Below are 23,864 nucleotides of genomic sequence, written 5' to 3'. Positions count from 1 at the left end.
CATCCCTCACCTCCAGGAATGTGCAAGGTGTGGCCTCCACGGTGAAAGGACACTCGAGAGCTTTCATGGTGTCTGTAGCTAATTAATTTAGAGCAAGCATTATTTAGATCTGGAAACCATATATTGATTTATTTTTACTGTTTTAAATTTTTTAAATTTAATTATAATTGAGATAGGGTCTCGATTTGTTGCCAGGGCTGGTCTTGAACTCCTAGGCTCAAGCAGTCCTCCCACCTTGTCCTCCTTAAGTGCTGGGATTACAGGCATAAGCCACCATATCTAGCCCATATATTGATTTATAATAGGCTAAGTTAAAATAAAACCACTTTCAAATTTATATTACAAAACATTTACATCTTTTGCTTTTTGAGACAAGGTCTGGCTCAGTCGTCCAAGGTGGAGTGCAATAGCATAATCACAGCTCACTACTGTCTTGACCTCCTGAGCTCAAGCAATCCTCCCACCTTGGCCTCCCAAAATGTTAGGATTACAGTCATGGGCCTCTGTGCCTGGTCAGAATATTTATGTCTTAAGGAAAACTTTGCATTGCAAGGTTTTATGCTATACATTTTTTGTTTCTCAAAATAATATTGTCATTCCAGCAGGAAAATACTATAAAGGGATAAACTTTTAAAAACAAGTGATAGAAAACATTTTCAAATCAGTATTTAACTGACTCCTCTAAACCAGGATCAAACTCTTGAACAAACCTATTCTGATTAAAAGAACAAGTTCTGGAATCTGGGGAGTAAATTCTAACATAATTATAAGGACCGAGTGGTTACAAAATGGCACGTGAATCACAAATACCTTTCTTTTATCTTTCTTTTAATAAAGTGGAAGAAAATGCATATACTTAAAGGGTGACTAGAACATTAAACTTTGCTGAGTTACATAAGTAATATGCCTCACTAGCTCTTCATACCCATGCCACATTGTGAAATTTACTATGTTGCAGACTGTTTCCTTTTAGAGTAGTTATAAGCCGAAGACCATTTTGTTTGTTTTATGGCTAAGTTTATTCAGTTAAGCTGATAATAACCACAATTAGGAAATTATTCAGGGATCAATAAGGAAACACATCCATTTTTTTCCTGAGTTATTATATAGATTTGGGGTCAGGGAAGTTTGCTAATTATTTGTAAGATCAATTCCTGAAAAACATGCCGATCCATAAATAAACAGGTAGCTCCATGCAATCAAATTTAAAATGCATCAGAGAAATACCAATTTATGTGAATTCTGTTTATGATTCCGTTGATAGAGGAAATAATTACATTTTTCATGTAAAATTAGATTTTTCATGATATTAGAATTGAATAAAATGAGACAAACAAAGGAAATTGCTGGAGGACCAGGGGTGGTCTTACGAACAGAAACGTGTAACGTGAACTATTGCTAAGGCAAGAGTCAACACTTCCATGGCAATATGTGCAAAGCATGATTTGAACTTTTAAAAAATATCAACTCATTTAGTTTTCACAAGAACCCCATGAGGCTGGCATTCTCAAAGGCTCCTTGCATGGAGAAGAGAATGGGATGTTTAGGAAGGTAGTGTTAACAGAGTGAACATCTCTTCCCTTGGACTTACAGACAGTGAGATAAACAAATGGGTTGCTGCTCTTTGAGAAAACACACACGCCTTGATTTATACTTCATAACCTTCAACTACTAAACCATAATCATTTGTATGCCAACAACCATAATTTCTGAGAAACTTTTTTAAACGAACATGCATGGTTATCTCCTGTATTTCTTTAATTTTTTTTTTTTTTTTTTTGTAGAGATAGGTCTATGTTGAGTCTCTCTATGTTCAGACTGCTCTTGAACTTCTGGGCTCAAGCAATTCTCCACCCTTAGCCTCCTGAGTAAAGGCACACACAGCCATGGCCAATTTGGAACTACAGGTATATATCCATGCTTAGCTATGTGTTCTTATTTTATTTTATTCTATTTTTTGTAGAGACAGTGTCTTGCTACATTACCCAGGCTGGTCTCAAACTCCTGGCATCAAGTGATCCTCTCACCTTTGCCTCCCAAAGTGCTGGGGCAGTCTCACTAATACTAATAATCTGTCTCTGGCTTCACTTCCACATTTGAGGTGCCCTGGTTTCCAAGTTGAACACTGCTGTGCTTTTATGAAGGGTCGTGTCCTATTAGTGAATATGCTCCTTGAATTTGCCAGGGGCACTGTGCCTCCTTGTCTCTAATGTCTATTCTGGAGGCCGAGGCAGGGGGATCACTTCAGCCTCAGAAAGTCAAGATAGCACTGAGCTACGACTGCAGCACTGCACTCTAGCCTGGGCAACAGAGGGAGAACCTGTTTCAAAAAAAGAATAAATAAATAAAAGAAAGAAAATAAAGTTTTTCGCTATCTTATTGATGAAAAAACTTTGAATCCATAAACAGAAATTAAAATTCCAGGTGCTACTATACTGGCTGGAATGATGGAATTTGTGTTCTTGGCCATCTCAGGATTTAAATAATTTTATGTGACAAAGCTAATGTCTTGATCAATAAAAAGACAACAATCATTTACATTGAGAGTTTGGTGCAATTTCAAGAATCTACATGAACCAAGCTGAGTGTTTGCAGTGAAATCAATACATGACCACCTTACTTAGTGAAGTGCATAAACAAAGTTCGACTGAATTTTCAACATCAATGAATATGGATTTTAAAAAAATCAAATCAATTGAAAAAAATGGGTTTTGGAAATCACACAATGACAGTATTTTTGAACACACAATACTGTGCAAAATCCAGGAAAGAAAACAGATGTTCACTTCCATTTCCATCCTCCTAGTATTTATCTTATCATTTGGGAAAAGCTTTCTTTTATTGCAGTTTGATTACATGTGCATTTTGCAGATTTCCAGATGTGTTCAAATGTTTTAATTTACATTATGGCTTTATATTTAGGTCCATATAATTCCCTAATCAGAGTTCTTATTTGTCTAAATATTACACGAAATTGAGAATTTTAATATACCCTATTTAGTTCAAGGGTACTATACACATTTTTTCCCCCAAACTAGTCTTTCTCGCTATATTGGTCTTCCATCTATTCTACAGATAATCAGTCCCATTATGTTATACTATATAATTCATCCCTTGAAGACAGCATTCACTTTTCTGCAAGAAAAAAAAAATCTTTTCGACAGGTGAGGTTGAAATAATTTCCTCTCTCAAATTTGTGCCAAGACAATTTACCCATTTAAGATCGGCATCCTTCCAGTAAAGATGATGTCTACAGCAAGTTTCCCTGTAATGCTTACTGAATGATATCCCATAAGGATTGGTCATGGTTCTAGGATTACAGATTTGAATAACGAACATGGATACATTTATTGATTTCAAGATGCTAACATGGGAAGAAGGTATTAGAGACTGGATGCAAAGTGTCCCTGGCAAATTCAAGGAGCATATTCACTAACACTGGATGACGTTTCAGAAAAGCAGAGCAGTACTGAACTTGGAAACACTGCTTGACAAAAACTTGGTGCTATGACAAACATAAAAGAGGGTGAGACAACACAAAGCAAAATTTTCACAGACTTAGAGAACTGGGCCTGATGAAATGATGTAACGTCTGCAGTCAAAGTTATGTATTTTGGACTCTGACAAGCATTTGGATCTGTATTTTTATAGACATAAGAACAGGAAGCCTGAGGACACCAAGTACTACTAGTAAGGAATCAAAGCCTCCAAAAAACAATTAGAAATGTGTAAAAATAAGCAACCATAAAACAATGTCTTAGTGAGGCCAATGATAGAAAAAGGAACAGTAGTTTGAGTGTGCTCGGCACTTAGTAAAGACAAGGAAAGAGGGCAGGGAAAGGGTACAGGTATATTGCCCAAAAGGAAATTATTTTGAAACAGTCTTGGCTGGTCATGGTGGCTCACACCTGCAATCCTTGCATTTTGGGAGGCCAAAATGGGCAGATCACCTGAGGTCAGGAGTTCAAGACCAGCCTGGCCAGTATGGTGAAACCCTGGTACCAAAAATACAAAAATTAGCTGGATGCAGTAGCAAATGCTTGTAATCCCAGCTATTTGGGAGACTGAGGCAGAAGAATCCTTGAACTTGGGAGGCATAGGTTGCAGTGAGCTGAGATAAGGCCACTGCATTCCAGCATGGGTGACAGAGTGAGACTGTCTCAAAAACAAACAAACAAAACTTAGTCTTAGAAAGATCTATACAAAGACGTGAATGAAAATCCAACCAAAAGGGTTTGAAAGTAAGATATAAGAACAGAAAATATCCAAAAGGTGTCCATATAAGATCAAAATACCATAGAATAACTGGCTGTTTTTGAAAAATAATTAAGCTTTCTTTCAGCTTCCTTCGGTTTGGAGGCATTAAGCTGAGTAAACTCTTATTCACATGATCGTGATTCTTTGCAGAAAACACCAAGTTCTGTCCCAATGGCCCTTTATTGCTGAGTCTGAGCAACTATTAAGTGGGTCAGAAACAAATGATGCTCCCAAGGCCATGGTCAGAGCATACATTTTCATTCGATAAAAATTCAGCTTTTAAAGTCAAAAAAAGTCTGACCCAGGGCCATGGATACACCTGAGTCTTGGAAAGCATCTCATGTGTGCTTTGGGTCCACTGGATTGGTGCAGCCTCTCAATGTCACCCACAGGGATCAACCCAGACGGCCTGGGCAATGTCAAGCACATCACTGGAAATATAGCAGGAACATGATACATGATCTCCAATTTGGAATAGGGCTTTTGTATATTTCATAGTATTCTCACAAACCACAGTTATGAACAACAAGCATAAAACCTTACATGAGCTACTGTGTTTCATAATTCTACAGTATAAACTAAAAATTGTTACAAAAATTTTTGGAGATTTTTTCAAATAAAAATTTCTGTGACTCTTCCCTAATCTAGCTTCACCGAAAACTAATACCACTCTGGTTTTACTCATGACTTTATGAACCAAGGCCTCCATATATATTTTACTGAATAGAAAGAAATCCAACTGATTGCCTTATGATACTACAGTGAAAACATAATCAAATATAGCCAGGTTTCAAAAAATTAATTAAATCAAATTCTACAAAAGGAACATGAAAACAAACCCTATAATGCCTTAGTTGTCAATGTAAATGTTTCTTCCAAGTACTCTACTCAAAGTAACAGATGACTTTGTAGGGAATCTATTCTGATAATACAAAGGTAAAACATTTAAATCCCTCTGAAACAAGTAGAAATTTCACTTATATAGATTAATGAGCTTATGACAAGTTGATATTCCAGAGTTATTCAGGCATTCTTTTGCTCTGTCTTGGAAATAATAAATTTATTTTATTCAGTCACTGTGAAAGTTACGCTTTATAATTGCTTAGCTATATAAATCATCATGGAATAAGATGCGGGCCTACATGTTGGTAATTAACTCAAATCTGTTCAACTAAAGACTTCACAATGTTCTTTCCAATCATCTGTTTTTTGTTTTTTGGTTTTTTTTTTAAAAAAAACAACTATACATCCCATATTCAATTGAGAAATTAGCCAACTTACTAAAAATTAAATGACACAAAACCCAAAGTAAACATACAAATAAAAAAAATCCAAACATCCATTCAAAGAACAGAGCTGAAAACAAAAGTGTCATCTGCCCTTGGGTAACCAAATTGCAGCAAGCAGTCACCTTTTAATTTAAAGCTACCTCCTCAAAAAACTGGGGCTTTGTTCCTTATCTTCAAAAGAACAACCCACTTGCATCAGAAGAAAACCCTTTAAACAATACTTGATCACCTTACATCAAAGCCCTTTCATTTTCCTCAGTCATTACTTTTAATTAGAGCTAATAAAGACATGGATTTACATGCAGGCTGAGATTTGCAGCAGATCCCTAGAAAACACATTGGGGGAATTAATCAACTTGATTTAGTTTTCTTCTCTAGAGCTGGCCCACCCCTCTGTTCCATACCTGACAGGTGCTCCTCTGCTGTGTGCAGGTTTCAGCATGACTGTCACGGTATTGTCAGTTTGATTCAAAGGTGTCTCGAGTTCATAAGCTGGCATAGAGGGTGCTAGGGAAAAAGGCGTACGATGGGAGACTCATTATTTCTGGTTTATCTTCTCTGTTTAGTTTCTACTTTCTTTTACAAAGAACATTAAGAATACAGTGCATTTACTTTACATTGTAGCTACCAATGACCATGAGCAAGCTTCACATATATTCCCTACCCAGAGTCCCAGGGACAGCTGTGATCAGACGGCCCATACTGCCCTCTGTGATCTTGAGTTGAAGTTGGGAGATGGTATGAGGGAGGCTTGTAAGGTTTGAATGATATTCTGTTTCCTGATTCAGATTCTGGCTAAATTAGCATAGTCATAGTCATCTTGTGAAAAATCATAGAGCTGTATACTTATAATTGGTGCACTTTTCTGTACATATGAGTTCTTCAATAAGATATTTATGCTAAAGGCATATTTAAGAATCACTGAACTTTACAGTTACTATATCTAAGTCAAGGCTTTTCATGTACCAGAGACCCATTGGGGATTTAAAGAGGACAGTGAGAGTCAGAGAGATTTATTGGAATTAATTAGTGACAATCTGTGGGCTCTCTGAAGAGCATGACAGTGGAAAACACATAGGAACTGGAGTAAGAAAGGCTTGGGTTTGACTTTTAGTTGTGTTTTGCTTTAACCAGCGTAAGAGCTTTTATACACCTCTCAAAAATGTGGGAAACTATCCCCTAAGTTTGTTATGATAATTAAAAGACAGAACAGAGAGACAGAGCCAGGCAAATATGATTCTACAAATGTTAGTTCTCCTCCCAGTGTAAATCCTATTTCTAAGGCCTTTTCCTGGCATCTTCCTTTTCTAGACTGTTAAGTCTTATATGTTAGCAACACAGCTCTCCAGTAATCACAAACAAGACAAACCATTACATGGAGCTATGATGTGGGAAGGCATACCATATTTTCACAGCCCCACAGGTAGAGACTCCCGATGAGAAAGCCAGAGGTCCTTTTTTGCAAATACAGTTTTTAAAACTGTCTCACATACAAAAAAGTTTTTTAAATAAGAGGTATGAGTTGCTTCTGAGTTCCATTTATTGAATTATCTCAGCATTAAAAATTCATTTCAATTTTCTTAAAAATTAACTCCAATTTATAACATAGAATTACATTTTGTATACAAGAGTGGTTCCCTCTCTTAGGTCCATGAAAACAGAAAATACAACCTGTAAACTGTCACTGTTTTAATGCTATAAAAATCAAATACTTATTCGTGGTGAGCTGCATAGGATAATGGAAATGTCCAAGTTTCTTGCTTTTCAATAAAATTATTTGAACTTGGCATGCTGAAAATAGTCAAAAACATTGATTACAATCTGCCAAGATTATAAGTTCCCTGAGGCCTCCTCAGCTATGCTGAACTGTAAGTCAATTAAACCTCTTTCCTTTATAAGTTACCTGGTCTCAGGTATGTTTTTATTAGCAGCATGAGAATGAACTAATACAACCATACTGATCAGAATTCTTATCTAATAAAAATAGCAAAAGTGTTATTTTATTCTAAAAAATACACTCTTTATGACAATAATCTTTGTAGTATAACGTACATGGGAGAAATTTCTTTAAACATGCTTTGAGGCGTATATATATTGGCATTTATTTCGTCTTTAAATCCCCATGGTAAATTCATGTACTAGATAATATAATCTTAATTTGTACACAGAGCTAAATTTATTTGATCAAAATCAGAGAGTTAGCCTGGCAAAATCGTAATTAGAACCTAGATTTTTTTATTTCAAGTCTAGTGGTCTTTCTTCTATCAACTCATTTTCTCCAACCTGTGTCAGTTTTCTAATCTCTAATTATTCTGACTTTCCAAAGATTTATTTTCTCTTTCCCAACTCTCCATACTGTTCCTATAAGCTAATTCTATATACAGAATATCAAGTGTATTAACTTTCAAGTCATTTGTGCTAATAAGATCTTATACAATGAAAAATTATCCCTTAAGTTATAATTGCTTAAAAACAAAATTCTAAACCCTCCCTCAAAACCTAGCCGATCACTTAGAGTACTCTACTTGTGACTATTCCTTTCCTTCAACTCCAAACAATAACTTTTATTTATACAAAATAAGGAATGAGACAAAAGATATAAAGGTCAGGCTAAATATTACTGACCTAACTATGGCTGATAACAAGAGTTAGCTCCTTCCCCCACTTCCACCCGACCTGCGCTACCCCCAAACGAAACAGTTAAAGCCAAAAATCAACACTTCCACAGTCATACCTGAAGGGGAAAAAAATGGGAAAAAAATTCATGGGAATTTTTTTATTGCTGTTATATATCCCATACCAGACGGCAGCTTAATTTCCTCTAGTCTGAAGTACAAAGACATTTTCTGCACAGTTGAACATGCCTAGAAAAATTTCTCAAATTATGTCTTTTGTTAGAGGGCATAATTGAGTCTCTAAAAGCAAAAAGGCTGGAGGCCCTCAGTGCCGTCATGTATCTGCCTCTCTCCTCAGGACCAGAAGCTACTTTTGGCAGAGGTCCCAAGGAGGCTGATCCTTCAGGAAGCAGACTCCATATGACTATCTTTCTGCTGAGCTATGGATGGTTCATTAAAGAGATTTTTCCAACATTACTGGTGTGGCAACTTGGGGTTGACAAGGGGATGAGAGTGTCTCAACAGAACCTGCCTTGTGCCCAAGTCCTCCAAGGTGCCCTGCTAAAACAATGGCCACTTCCTAACATGAGAATCTTAAGCTCCCAAATGAGTAGTACTTCATTTCATGCCACGAGTCTGAGCCTCAGGCATCCAGGGGTATTCCTCTGGATACAATGTTAGTGTGGGTGAGCTTTGCATACTTGACAATGGGAATAAAAAAGGGCAAAAATTTTACTTCTGATAAAAGACACAACTCACGAATGTAGAGTACCTGATATTTTGGTGGTGAACTGGTTTGTTGCTGGAGGCCCAAAACCCTTAGCTGTGCTAGCTCGGATGGTAAAGGAGTATGTGGTCCCCGGATACAGTCCAAAAAACAGAAAATGGGTTTCGTTTCCCAGCTTTGAAACTCTTCCACTCTGATTGGATAAATCTATTTCTGGGTCAAAGGAACTGACTGCTTTGTAGGTGATCTGCAAAAGAATAAGAAAGTGATAAAATATCTGGAGCAGATGGACTCAGATTGCATCTTTATCCAATAAACCCTTCTGATGTATGCACTGTCAGACCCTTTATGATAAGCTCCTACTCAGACTCTTGAAATCCAGTGAAAGGATGAAGGAACTCCGCCAGAGCTCTTGAGTTATTACTTTTATAGACAGGGGAACGTAAGCCAGTAGATTAGAACATACAGGATGAGTTCAGGGTTAAGCTAATGCTTTGAAGTTGCCTGCTTTCAAAATGTCATTTTGTAAAACTACATTACAATGGGTTTAAAACAAAATAAGAAAATAAACAACTAGCTCAAACAAATAAGATACTGCAAGGATAAGACCTCATCTTTAATCTAGTGGCTATAATTTGATTTAGGATTATTGTCTATTGGGAACAAGGGCACTGAAGTGTTTTTATCAATATGGGCAAGGATATCTGTTCCAAAACAAATCCTAGACAGATTCCAGTCATTCCTGACGCACAAATAGAGTAATAATTAAGGGTCATATTAATTTCTTTTCTTTAGAGCAATGTGTTCCAATAGAACTTTCTGAAATGATGGAAATGTAGCCACTAGCCACATCTGGCTACTGAGCATTTGAAAGATGATTAGTAAGACTGAGGAACTGAAAATTTTAGTTAAAATATGAATTTAAATTGCCATCTGTGATTAGTAGCTGCCATATCAGTTAGTGCAGTTCTAGAAGTGTTCATGATATTCGTTACATAACAGATATTCAAAGCATGTTGAATGAGTCTGAAGTGTTTGAAAATAAATATAACATAGGTGCTTTTAAATCCTGCCCTTCCAAATGATTTTTAAAAGAATTTCACTGAGTAGTTCATCAACTATTCAAGAACATGCACTTTAGTGGTGATTACTAACTTCTACTGGTTGTAATGACATAATTTTAAAATGTGGCATATTTGAAAGTTTTAAATTGCAAAACTGAGCATTTTTCTTGCTTTTAAATAGGTAAACTTACTTGTAATTTATGTGCATGAACACTAACACTGCCATTATACGAAGTGAAAATTGACCTTCTTTCTTCTTATATTTATACCATGTCATTACAATTAAGAAGACCTCTGAAAGAATATTTAGACTGAATCAACTAAGCTTTAGCAAGAAAACTGTTTGCTGTACATATTAATCACTGCAGTACATGACACTATCGGAGTCATGCAGAGTATCTTGTTAACCCTCTAGCAGACTTCCTCTACAAGGTTAAGGAAGTCAAGAAGAGACAAGGTCAAATCTACCTCCCAGGCAGCTGAGACAGGCACGTTCGCCACCTACTCACTGTGTGCTTATTTGGTCCTCCATTTGGATACCTGCAGAGAACACGGCAGTTCTGAGGACATGGATCTAAACCTCGACTATGACTACGTAATTGCTTCCCAATGTTTACTCACTAATTCACCCATACATTTAAAACATATTCATTGAGCCCCTCTCACGTGCCAAGCACTGTGTTCTGAGCTGGGGGGGGGGGGTCTTACACAGTGCTTCAGGAATCGTATCTTTCCTGAAGGAAGTTATCAGTCTGGTAGGGGAAGGGGAGACATGATCCAACAATTATGACAGAGTATAATTGAAATGAGGACTGACATTGTCCACTGGAGCTAGCTTAGTGTTCTCATTCACTTTATTGCCTGACTAGAAATGTTAAGGAAACATAAACGGATAGAAGAGAAAGCCCAAACTCGTTAGTTTTGTGTTTCAGAACTGCTCTCGCCATCTCCAAACTTACTTCTGAATCTGTCATACTCCTCCATTATATTCCCTTCTCTTCTGGTCAGAGGATAAAGACTAACCGCCCTACAAACACCGATGGGGCTTTTCTGACACTACTTTTGCTCATAAACTTTCACCTGCCTGGAACATGAGACAGATAGCCCTCTTTCCACATTCTCTACCTATTCAGATTCATTTACTCTATTCAAACATTGACGGACACTGACTGACACTCTGTGAGCACCATGGCCAGCAGGTAAACACACGCTCTGCTTCAGAAGCTGAGAATCTGGACTGGGTGGGAAGGAGCTGGGGAGACATCAAAACACCAAGTTCCATGGAAGAAACAAACAGGGTGCTAAAATAAGAATTGTCAGGGAGAGAGGTTATGACACAGCCTCTTAGAGTGGTTGGGGAAGGGCCCACTGAAGTGTCAGTTAAGGTGAAGAGACTTAAATTTCTGAAGCAGTCAGTCATGCTGAGAGTTTGGGGAACAGCAGGAACTAAGGCAGTGAATCAGGTGTGAGTGGGCACAGTACATGAATAGAAAGGAGGTCGGTGTGGTTCCTTGGGAGCTGGAGAAGTGGGCAGGATCATACTGTACAGTGCTTTGCACCCCAGGATAAGAAGTTTGGATACATACAAGAGGAAGCCCTTGAATATTTTTAAGCATGAAAATAAAATGATCTAATTTCCCTTATAAAGAGTTCACCTTGACTGCAGGTAGAAGGTTGATTTAATTGAGGGCAACTGAGGTAGCAGGGAGGGCACTCGGAAGTATATCAGAGTCCAGGGGTTACAGCTATAGCACAAGGGAGAGAATAGAGGGGCTTGGAACAAGGTGGGGCTGGTACAGACAGCAAGAGAGGAAAAGGACTGGGATCTCCTAGAGAAAAATGGACAGAACTCAGTGATGGACTGGATATAAGAAAAAGAGGATGAAATCAAGGATACATTCCAACTTTTGGACTTGATCAGAAGATGGTCCCATGTACTGAAAAGAATGGAATGTATGAGGAGAAATTTACAGACACGGGTGGACACATCAAGTTGGAAAAGCCCATGGCAGTCAGGTGGACACACATGTATGACATGAAGCTGAGACCGGAGGTGACTAGGCTGGAATTGAAGACTGAGGGTGATGAGCATTGAGATAATATTCAATTCTGGAATGGAGAGGGCACTAGGGAAGAAAGTTTAGAAAAAGAAGGTAGCCTGTTACCACACCCTAATGAATATAGACATTTAATACAGGATAGAGGAGGAGAAGCCAACAGAAGAGCCAGAAATGCAGGAAGAAAGTCAAAGGAGAGAAAGCTGTCATAGAAACCAAATGAAAAAAAGCAGAAAGGGAAAGAAAGAGAAAGGGAGGGAGGGAGGGAGAGAGGGAGAGACTCTCTCTCAAAATGAGACTTTTTATCCCTCTCAAAAATGAGACTGGGATAAAAAAAAGTATCCATGTATGTCCCAGTCCAGGTTCCCATTCTGCATATCTGCAAAGCCTTCCTAAACCTGGCCTAACAATCACTGGATCTACTGAATGCTTGTGTTGTGACTGTTCATACAATTCATTGGGCAATGAATCGTGGAGTGCTGTGAAATCTCTTCTTTGATCTTAAATCATGATTTAAATATGCCAGAGGAACTGGAACATTTCATGTAATTATATCTTCTTTCTGAGGAGTGGCTGATGTTTTATTCTTTTTTCTGATCCCATTGTGATCAGTAAATTTTTGGCACTATGTTCCTAAAACTACTGGGGAGAGCAGGTGTGTGCATGCATTCCTGTAAACACTCAGACAAGGGATCTTTGCTTCCCCTGCAGAGACTACCAAGGAAACCCTTTACTAAGGGACTTGCTGTTCCAGCGGTGCTGAGGGGCTTGGACTTGCCAAACATTGTGGTTGCAGAATAAGCTACAATGGGGTTCTTAGCTGGCTTCCAGACATGGCTCTTTGACAATTTGGTACAAGTTTCAGCATTTACTTTTTCACTTGATCATTCAACAAATGTTTATCAAGTGCCTATTAAGTACTTCAGTACAGCAGGAAACTCCCAGAAGGAAGTCTGGAAGCTTCTGCACTTGTACTCTGTCCCTGGCTAAAGGTCCAGGTCACTGTAATGAAGCCTCTGTAAAGAACGCTGCTGCCACAGTGTTGGATGTAGGTAATTTTACGGGATACATCAGGTCAAAAGCAAACTGAGATCTCAACATCATGTGTGAGAGTTAGATTTGGGCGAGATGGAGTAAAGTGTTGCTTCTGTCTGATGATTTCTGATTTGCAGTTAAGTGTCTGAAATCTTTCAAAATTGTCTTCTCCTCCTCTACTTAAAGCCTCAAATTCTAAACTGAAAGATTCATGGGAAACCAAGATAGAATAATGTGCAATCTTTGACTTGCATATTAAAGAAGAGGGGAATCAAAATCTTCTTGTGACTTGATGGTAATTCCAGCCAGCATAAAACACCATCCTCTAATTGAGGTTTAAGCAATTATTCTGAGAAAACAAAGAAATGAATAATTAAATCCGATTTCAGGGGAGGAAAGGAGCTAGGAGACCTCAAGAAGAAGTACAGCAGTACTTGAATAGAATACTGAAAGGAAACAGAGCTGCTATAGGAGGAGAGCGATGGGATGGCACGGGCAGAATCTAAGCAGAAGCAGGGTGTGCGATGGCTCAGAAGGCTCTTGGAGAAAAGACAATTCCATATGCATGGCTCATTGAGTTCCAGAAGAAAAATAGTGGGAGACGGCATTATGAATACAGAGTTGAATTAGATCACAGAACCCCTTAAGTATTGAAAACAAATTTCTTACCATGGCCCCTAAATTCTTATTCTCTCTACATAACCACCTATCTCAGCTGATGGTGATTAACAGCCTAGTTATCCAGGTTCAGGATTTGAACTCTAGCTTCCTGAATGTCCCCATCAGCTAGCAGATCCAGAGCATTCTACTTGTTTAAAGTGCGCAACCAAAACTGCACCTGATACTCCAGTCACACACTCATGCGTTCAGTGCCTGAGACTGGAACTCATTTCATTCTTTTCATACTTGGTTGCTGATGGGGCAGTTACTTCAACAGAGAAGGAACAGTACCTTTTCTACTATTTTCCTTTTCCATTATCTTAGACATACTAAACCTTTTTTAAAAAAATCCATGTGTTACTCTCGTGACCAGGAGTCTGGTATTTACTCACTAGAAATACATAAAGTTAGTAGGGTACAATAAAAATACTTGGACAAAATATCCTTGTGCATTGGGGATTATTACTAATAAACTTCTAGAAATAGGTTTGGCACGCAATGTTCACATTTGGATAGATTCTCCCTAATTGCCTACAAAAAATGTATGTTTCCATCAACAGGCTATGCATGTACACATTTCTCCACATCACTGATCAACACTTGATATTACAGAAACTTAAACTTCTGCAGCACTTGCTTTACTCCATTTCTTAATCATTAGGAAGGCTGGGTAGGTACTTTACCATATGCTTATGTGCTGCGTGATTTTTTTTTTTGAAGTGTTATTGTCCATTTTCTTTCCTAATAGAATGTTTTGTATTTTTCTTATTACTATGTATCAGGTCACTGTATATGAGAGCCACCAGCCTGTTGACTGCTGTAGGTGCTGAAAATAATCTCTCCAAGTCTTCGGTTTGCACTCAGACCTCCTTCATTGTGTCTTTCATCATTCAGAGGTTTAAAATTTTACATACCATCTGTCAATCTTTATTTTTAATGACTGCCGAGTTTTATATCAAGCTTAGAAAAATATATAACAAAAATGTCTTCCTATATTTTTCTTAGAGGGTTCTTCTAAGTTTAACTTTTGTGTTTAGAGCATGAATCTGGTTATTTATTTTTGTATGATGTAAGGTGAGAGTCTCAGATGGCATTTTATTCATGTAATAAAATGATGGGTTTGATAACATTTATTAAATTACATCCATTTTATATTCATTAATGAATTTGCACTACAGTGTATAACTTGGAAAATTTTGGAAGGACATGTATCTAGTTGTTAATAATAGTTACCTTCGAAAAGTAAAATTGGGAAGTGAGGATATTTTATTTTGAATACTTATGTACTTAAAGTATTCTTTCAGGGGGCAGTATTAAACTGACAACTCGACAAAATAAGAGATTTTGATAGCTATTAGGTAAAGGTATACTGAGTGCAAGAAGATGACTGATAAAATTAAATGGCTGAGATGGAGGGGTAAGTTATGAGAAGGACTTGAGCCAGAATGAAGACAAGGAAGTCAGAGAAGCAAGGCTAGTGCTGTAAGGCTGACAATGGAGTTAGAGATGTACAAAGGAGAAGGCAAGGAAGAAAACCAGAAGAATCATGTAAGGCTGTCAACTGCGTAACTCCTGGAAGAAACAATGCTGTCAGCCATTTTCAATCATTAATGCTTTTGTGTATCTTTCATAATAAGCAAAGAGAGACCTAAGAATAACCTAAACCCACAGCATACCCATGTCCAACACTGGTATGGTCAGGATGTTTGTCCCCTTCAAATCTCATGTTGAAATGTGATTCCCAATGTTGGAGGTGTTTGAGTCATGGGGGTAGATCTTTCATGAATGGCTTTGGGCCGCCCCCTTGGTGAAGGTGACTCCTTGCTCTGAGGTCACAGGAGAGCTGGTCATTTAAGAGTGTGGCACTTCCCCCACTTTGCTCTCTCTTGCTCCTGCTCTCGCAATGTGACATGCCTGGTCCCCTTCACCCTCCACCACAATCATAAAGTTCCTGAGACCCTCGCCCAGAACAGATGCAGATGCCATGCTTGTACGGTCTGCAGAAGCATGAGCCAATTAAACCTCCTTTCTTTATAAGTTTTCAAGCCTCTGGCATTTCTTTATAGCCAAGCAAGAATGGTCTAGCACAAACATCAACAATATTCCATCTGTTTTGTCTCCTTTCCTTCAAAAATTATCCCGTGTGCTGCCTTCCCTAAAGAAACACCTGTGTCATTGGTTACTAAACTTTTTTCCAACCATGGCAATTTATCTCACCTTGTTTTTACCAATATTCAAATGTGATTCCATGACAGAATACTCTGTTGCTATGGTCCCTGCTTCTTTGGGGGCAAATTGTTTTTTTTTTCTTTAGCATGATTTTGTCTCAGAAGTCTGTGATTCTTCAGAGAGGGACTGAGTCTGATTCAACATGAATCTTCAGCTTTTGGAGGAAGCTGTGTGTGCCTGTCGTAAACTCTGGCATAGGCTGGGTGAGTCATAGCTCAGAGGTACATCTCAGCTCAAGAAGAGCTGCTTTTGAGACTCCAACTAAGGCCTACCCGGAGGAAGCTAGGGACTCCCTTCCTTCACACTTGTAGAAAACGTGAGGGAAAGAGAGAAAGACTTGTTGGCCAGAAAGCTTATATTTAATCACTACAGCCTAGATCACATTTTTCTCCTTTGGTCCCTAGAAAACTCAACCAATCTGTTCTCCTTACACATATCTGATTAAAGCCCTGATTTATGACACATTAATACATTCCCATTGTAATAGTGTTTAGATCAGTGTTCAACAGGGAGGTTCTAGCTGCAGAATCAGAGAGATCAATAAGTTTTTCCTTTGAATTGTTATTATTCCCATTGTTTTCATGTTAAAGTGACTTACCACACAGAGCTATATCTCTCATGGGTTTAAAAGGAAAGACTCTTGATATTATTTTCTGTCTGTCTAGATAGAAACATGTGGCTTTTAGGACAGGTGACCTTATTGCTTGGAACTTAGAGCTGATTTCAAAGATTGTATGTTTCCTAGTTAAAAATCCTGTTACTAGGTAAAAATCCCAAAACTGCAAGACCTAAAAATGGTGATGAAGCCAAAAATAAAAACTAAAAGATTCTCATCACTGAGAAAAAAAATATGAACTTATTTGATTTGTTTACAACACTTAGCTCTATAAAAGCTGAGCCATGAATTTGCACACTATTCAATTCTTTTACAATGAAGCAGCCAATGAACAGGATCAATAACAGCACAAAATCAACTTTTTCTTTTATCTTTCTTTACTTAGCTTTGAATTAACTTTTTGTGTGTGTTTCAATACCAATTTTCAAAAATTATAAGGAAACATAAACATGAGGCTAGTAGGGCTGGGGAAGGGGTTTACCGGTGATCGCTGTCTGACAGCTCATCTGTACAGTCTTTTGTCAGTAGTTCTGAAAGGTATTCAAGCAGAGGTTCCATATGTGGATCTGCCATGATTTTTAGAAACTTTACAACATATAATTTTGTTGAATTTGCATTCGAATAAATGCTAGCTTTAAAAAACACACCTGCTTGTTTCTATGACAATAGGCATAGTGAAATGATGCTCACACAGATGTGATAATGAATGTCACCCCGTTATTGCTGTTATTTTTTTCCTTGAACAATTCATCAAATTCTTCTCTATCTATCATTCAACCATTTGATATGCCTCAGTAGACAAAACTATGTCACAGAAGTCAAAAGGATGTTTTGCTAATACTAAGAAACCAAAAGACATTATTCTATTGCTACCCCTGAGACAATTTTTACTGACCTTATTAACTGGATAATCAGTGTCTTTCTATAATTCAGTATTAAAATATTTAATAGCTAAGCAAGAATAGGGTTCTGTGGTTGTCTTATAATCAATGCACGTTTCAAAATACTTATTGTTTTTAATAAAGATAATTTTTAAATGTAACGCTGTGTCTTAACATATAACAACATACAATCTGGAAATGTCAAACTCATTGTAAAGCTAAATCCTCAAATTATACATAATTCAAAAACTTATTTTTACAATATTCTTCCATATAACAACCATTGTAACTATTGAAAGCATTAAACTTCTTAAAATATATTATGTAACTGTGCATTTTTAAATAATAGCCTATATTATCATGATAATTTCTAATAAAAATTACTAACAAACATGTATACTACCTCATATAAAGTGATTACACCATAAGTTTGAGTTGGTTCTCTCCATTGAAGAAATATCTTCTCTTCAAAGGTACTTCCTTGTATGGATTCAGTGGGAACAGCACCTGGGACTAAAGGAGGGTGGGAGGAGATAAATGTTTAAGTAATAAGCAATTAAAAAGTAGATTTTTCTAGACTTGGTAGGTTTTCACCTTCAATTGAAAGATAAGATTTTAATAGTCCACACATATACTTAAGTTTTCTTTAAAAATCTGAAACCAAAACCATTTTAGTTACACTGTCCTGATTAAAAGAACAATTTTATCACCTTTTTCTTAAAAGTTTTAATAAATTAGACAGAGCTCAGTTTCATCTATTAAATAAACGTTTTTATTCTTCCATAAGAAATGAGGAAGGATTTGAAGTGAAGAGAATTCTCACATACTCCTTGTCGGAGTGTAAACTGGTAGAACCACATTAGAAAATCATTGATTGTATGTGGTAAAGCTGAAGATGCACAGAACGTATGACCCAATGGTCCCACATGCAGGCATATTCCCTAGCAACATTCTTGCATATATGCACCAGGAGACATATACAAAAATGTTAACAAAGCAGTGATTTTTTAATAATAATAAATCAGAAACGTATCAAATGGTTAGTAAGTTATGTTATACGATAAAGTACTGAAAAGACTGAAAATAAATGACAGGTATATATCACATGGATGCAGGTTATAACCATCACACTGAATGATAAAAGCAAGCCAAAAATATATATGAACTATTGTACTGGTATATCTATTAAAATACATACAAAGTAGATGCTTATGTAGATGAAATAGCAATTTAGTCTTTAAACATTATTTTATTCGTTAATACTGTACATTATTTGAGGGAAGTTTGATGCCATTTTCAAAACTTAAAATATGTAACACCTTATAAGTTTGCAAGAAAATCTGACACAAGTGAAGATGTTACTTGCCAATTTTCTATAAAATAATATTCAGTATTATTATAAAATATTATTTATCCCATCATCATTTTAAATGTAGTTTTTTTAGTATGCTTCATGTTATATACAATTTAGTGTATTAGTATGTGTATGCTATTTACAGAATAGCTATATTGTTTATAAATATGTGTATGTTTTAGGGTGCATGATCAAACTGTTTGGTGATGAAGTGAATGACCAATAAGTGGTCAGAGAGAACTCACACATCCCAATTTCAAAACTTACTGCAAAGCTACAGTAATCAAGACAGTGTGGTGTTAGCATAAGGAGATATAGATATATAATATAATATATATATGGAATAGAACTGAGAATCCCAATACTCAAGAAGCCCTTATATTTGCAGTAAATTGATTTTTAGTAAGAGTACCAGGAAAATTCAATAAGGATAGAATAATCTTTTCAACCAATGCTACTGGTGCAACTGAATAACCACACACAAGAACAAAATTGGATTTCTAACTCCCACTGTATATAATGATTAAATCTGAATAGTTTAAAGATTTAACTGTAAGAACAAAAACTATAAAACTCTTAAATAAAGCATATATGTAAATCTTCATTACCTTTGCTCAGGGAACAATTTCTTAGACATAACACCAAAAGCAAAAGCAACCAAAGAAAATCTAGATAAACTATACATTATCAAAATGAAAACCTTTTGGGCATCAAAGGGAATTATTAAGAAAAGACAAGATACAGAATGGGAGAGGGTTTCTGCATATCACATATATGATAAGAGATTTGTAATGTAGAATATGAAAGGAACTATATTAAAACCCAATAATAAGGTAACAAATACTACAATTAGAAATGGGCAAAGGACCTGAATAAACAGTTCTCCAAAAAAGATACACAAATAGTCAATAAGCAAAGGAGAAGATACTCAGTATCATTAGCTAGAAAGAAACTGTAAATCAAAACCCCAATGAGATATCACCTCATACCCACTAGCATTACTATAATGAAAAAAACACGATAGCAAGTGTGGCAAGAAGGAAGAGTAATCAGAAACCTCATACCCTGCTGGAGGGAGGGTAAAGTCAGGCAGCTACTTTGAAAACACTTTGGCAGTGCCTCAATTGGTTAAATAGAGGTAGATTTACAACATAACCCAACAATTTCACTCCTAGATATGTACTCAGGACAAGTGAAAAAATGTCAATTGAAAAACTTGTTCATGAATATTCATAGCATTATTCATAACAGCCAAAAAGTGAAAACAACCCAAATATTTATCAAATGGTGAATGATGGACAAACATATCTCAATATGGACAAACGTATCTCAATACTTTTTAAAAAGGGGTTGGAAATAATGTTTTAGATTGTGAGAGGATACGAATAGCCTTTTAATGACTGCTAAGACTACCACAGATTGGAAAGACCGCCTAGAATTTCAAAAGGACTCATAGATAGTATGTCTTTTTTGAGATGAGGAGCTACTTTTATGTAAATGTAGAACATTTACAGTTATTCCAATTAAAGTCAAGTGTTGTTTGGCAGAAAAGAATACTGATTCGTAAGGGAGGCCTGGGTTCTGATTTAAGACTATTCAATGATTACATTATGCAATTTGAATAAATCATTGAACGTCTTTAGGTATCATTTGCCTCATTCTTAAAGTGAAATTGAATTAAGTTGATTTTTTGTTTTTTGGAAACAGGGTCTTGCTCTGTCATCTGGGCTGGAGTGCAGTGGGGCTGTCATTGCTCACTGCAGCCTCAACCTCCCAGGTTTAAGTGATCTCTCACCTCAACCTTCTGAGCAGCTGGGACCACAGGTATGCACCAGCATGCTGGCTCATTTACTTTTACTTTCTGTTGTGACGGGGTCTCACTATGTTTCCCAGGTTGGTCTCCAACTCCTAGGCTCAAGCAATCCCCTCCTGCCTTGGCCTCCCAAAGTGCTGGGATTATAGGCATGAGGCACTACACCCAACCAAGTTAATTCTAATATTCAAATCCTTAATAGCACATAAATATAAAGATAATTGTTAGTCCTATGTTGAAGAAATTTATATACGACCACATTGAAGCAACAAAAAAAATTAAAAATGACAACACTCGTGAGTTCTAAGAAAATTTGGATTCCAAGTTCCGAGACTAAAATATTCATTATAATTAGAAGTTGAACTAAAACAGGCCACGCCTCAGAACACTCGACTAAGTCTCTTCCTCCTAACCTCAACAGTGTGTATGATGAGGTCATCCTCAGTTTTCTCACAGCATCAAGATAACTAGGATGAGTGACTCTGTGACTCTATTTTGTGATAATATTTCTTTTTTTTTTTTTTTTTTTTTTTTGAGACGGAGTTTCGCTCTTGTTATCACCCAGGCTGGAGTGCAATGGCGCGATCTCAGCTCACCGCAACCTCCGCCTCCTGGGTTCAGGCAATTCTCCTGCCTCAGCCTCCTGAGTAGCTGGGATTACAGGCACGCGCCACCATGCCCAGCTAATTTTTTGTATTTTTAGTAGAGACAGGGTTTCACTATGTTGACCGGGATGGTCTCGATCTCTCGACCTCGTGATCCACCCGCCTCGGCCTCCCAAAGTGCTGGGATTACAGGCTTGAGCCACCGCGCCCAGCCGATAATATTTCTTATTTGAAAATATTAATCCATGTGCAGATGTAAAGAAGGTTATGAGTTAGAAAAAACAAATCTTCATTTCATTTAATTAGTATAAAAGAAAATACTAACTGTACTGTGACATAGAAGGTATTTAAAATCATGTTAGGCAGAGGATATCTTAGAAGGATGAACTTATTAGAATGTATTGGTGGAGACCCTGTGACAGACGGCAGTGGGATAGTTGACAGTAAACCCTAACAGGGATTCAGATAATCACTTTAAGTTAGGAAAAGACAAAATTAAAACAATATTAATAAATAATTAATAGACTATTAATGAAATTAGAGAGGACAGTACCTCACAGTAACTTAGGTCTAGTACCTATTTTTAGAAGTTCTGGGAATTAAGGATCTGGGATATAAAGCCATAATATCAAAGTTTGTACAACTTATCCCTGGGCTGTATGGGATTTTATTAACATTAAGAAAATGTAATTTTTTCACCCACACAATTTCTGATGAAATAAACTATATTTCTATAAAATTACTATACTACAATACAACTCACAATGTTCAATGAATTGTAACCTTTGGTAATGGATAAACAAAGTGATTCACCAATTCTTCTCTCTTCAGACTTGGTTTGCCAATTACTCTATTTCTTTCATCTCTCTGCCTTTTCTGAAGTCTTGTTTTGGGGGGCAGGTTAGAAATACAGCTTGAAATTAAAAATTTTCCTAATTAACGAAATGCTAGCGTGCTAGGGAAACAATAGATTTTTATTTGGAAGTAATGTATGCTCCAGCTTCAGAGACTAGCAAGATAATTGAAAGAGTGATTCTGTCCTCATGTTTTGATGGAACTTATCAGAATTCCTAGCTCATAACAGTTCTCAATTTGAAACCAATAGTGTTCAATAGGTTCATGTTTTAGCAATACATATCTGGAAATGACTGTATTTTATTTATCTCACTGATGTAACCACTGTTGTTTATTAAAACATGAATTAAATGCTTATCAACAATACTTTATTGTTTCATTTAAATACAAAGTATTTTTGGGTGTTTATTACTCAATATCATACACGTTGCCATAGAAGAAAAACAGATGATACTTCTTGTCAAGAAGTTTACAATAAAAAGAAAAAGTATATGTATATAAATAGCATAATGAGAGAGCAAGGAAGAATCATAATGAGTGGCTACAAATCATTACAACACGAAGAAAAGTCCCTCTCTGGCAGCTACAACCAGCTCTCCATGTAAATTTCTCTATCTCTAATGTAACTAAGAATTCTCATTATTCTCATTTCTCAGATCAAGAAATTGAGGGTCAGAGATTTAAGGATCTTATGAATACAAATAAGGTCAGAAGGCTGTGTGTAACATGGACTAAAGAGCTGGAGACAGCTTTGTGAAAGGACCTGAAATGTGAGGAGAGCTTCAGTGGGGAGCAGAGTGGGTGAGCCTGAGAAGCCCCCAGGAGAGGCCCTGACTGGCTGAGGAGAACAATTAGGCAACCACGAGGAGCCCAGGACGCACAGAGTAGGACAGGGACCAGCACAGGGATGGCTTTGCAGAACAAGCTGCTGTGAAGAAGTTATTCCTCGTAGAATATGAGCCAACAATATAGCAAACCTTGACAGCCAAGGCATTGGAATGAAGATTAAGTGGAAGAGCCACTGAAGACTCTTGTAGAAAGAGACCAAGATGAAAGTGTATTTTTCAGATTAGTTAGTGAGAGAGTGGGTGGCGGGAGGGACATTAGAATAGAAAAAAGCTAGACCCACAAAGAAACGGTAGAAACAATCATAGAAATTTTGGCATAAAATAATAAGGATTCGAACACAGTGGAAGTTGACAGAAAAGAACAATCTAAAACTTTGGAAGTAGAAACATCAGAAGTTAGGACAAGAGTCAATAGAGAAATGTAGGGCAGGAAGGAGCCAGTCGTGACTGGCTGACAATTTGGGCACCATCTTCTCCTCTCCTGGGAGATAAGAGAGAATTGGAAGAAACAGAGCTTCTCATGTCAACCTTGACTGAGGGGCTTCCATCAAACTTAGACTCCCTCTCAAACTACTGCTTGAGAGAAATCAGCACAAACAGGACTGGAGGGACAATAACAGAGGAAAGAGGATGTGCTGTGAGCGCCTCATTTCCTCTAGCTAATTCTGTGTTTTTCTTCTGTAGAAATATGCAGGTGGTGGGTAGGTAAAAACACTCAAAAATCCTTTTTTAGTTCTTTTAATGAAACAATAAAGTATCATTCTAAACATTTAACTCATGATGTAATCATTGGTCAAAATTACATTATCAGTTACATGAAGAAACAAAAAGCTAAACAACTACTTTTCTTAGGAATAGTCCATTCATTCATTTAATGGGCTTCCCATATTCTTTGTCACTTACTTTAATGCTTGAAAAATAATTTTTAGGTCAAATGTATGATATACTATCACTGTATT

At 36.9% G+C, this 23,864-nt stretch overlaps 1 protein-coding gene across 12 annotated transcripts in view; it reads right to left on the bottom strand.

Annotated features, from left to right (window-relative positions):
• Window positions 1–23,864, bottom strand: part of PTPRM (protein tyrosine phosphatase receptor type M) — an 836,104-nt gene that overhangs the window by 312,975 nt on the left and 499,265 nt on the right. For all 12 annotated transcript variants that reach the window (XM_074383756.1, XM_074383758.1, XM_074383757.1 and 9 more), the window contains 3 exons: window positions 17,834–17,943; window positions 8,934–9,135; window positions 5,951–6,053 (listed from right to left, as the gene is read on the bottom strand). In XM_074383756.1, coding sequence (XP_074239857.1) covers window positions 5,951–6,053; window positions 8,934–9,135; window positions 17,834–17,943 — 415 coding nt within the window. The remainder of the gene's footprint in view (window positions 1–5,950; window positions 6,054–8,933; window positions 9,136–17,833; window positions 17,944–23,864) is intronic.

The sequence above is a fragment of the Saimiri boliviensis genome, chromosome 13 (genome assembly GCF_048565385.1).
Source record: "Saimiri boliviensis isolate mSaiBol1 chromosome 13, mSaiBol1.pri, whole genome shotgun sequence".
NCBI lineage: Eukaryota > Metazoa > Chordata > Mammalia > Primates > Cebidae > Saimiri > Saimiri boliviensis.
The sequence above is the reverse complement of the archived record's forward strand: the minus strand, read 5'-3'. Positions and strand labels throughout refer to the sequence as shown.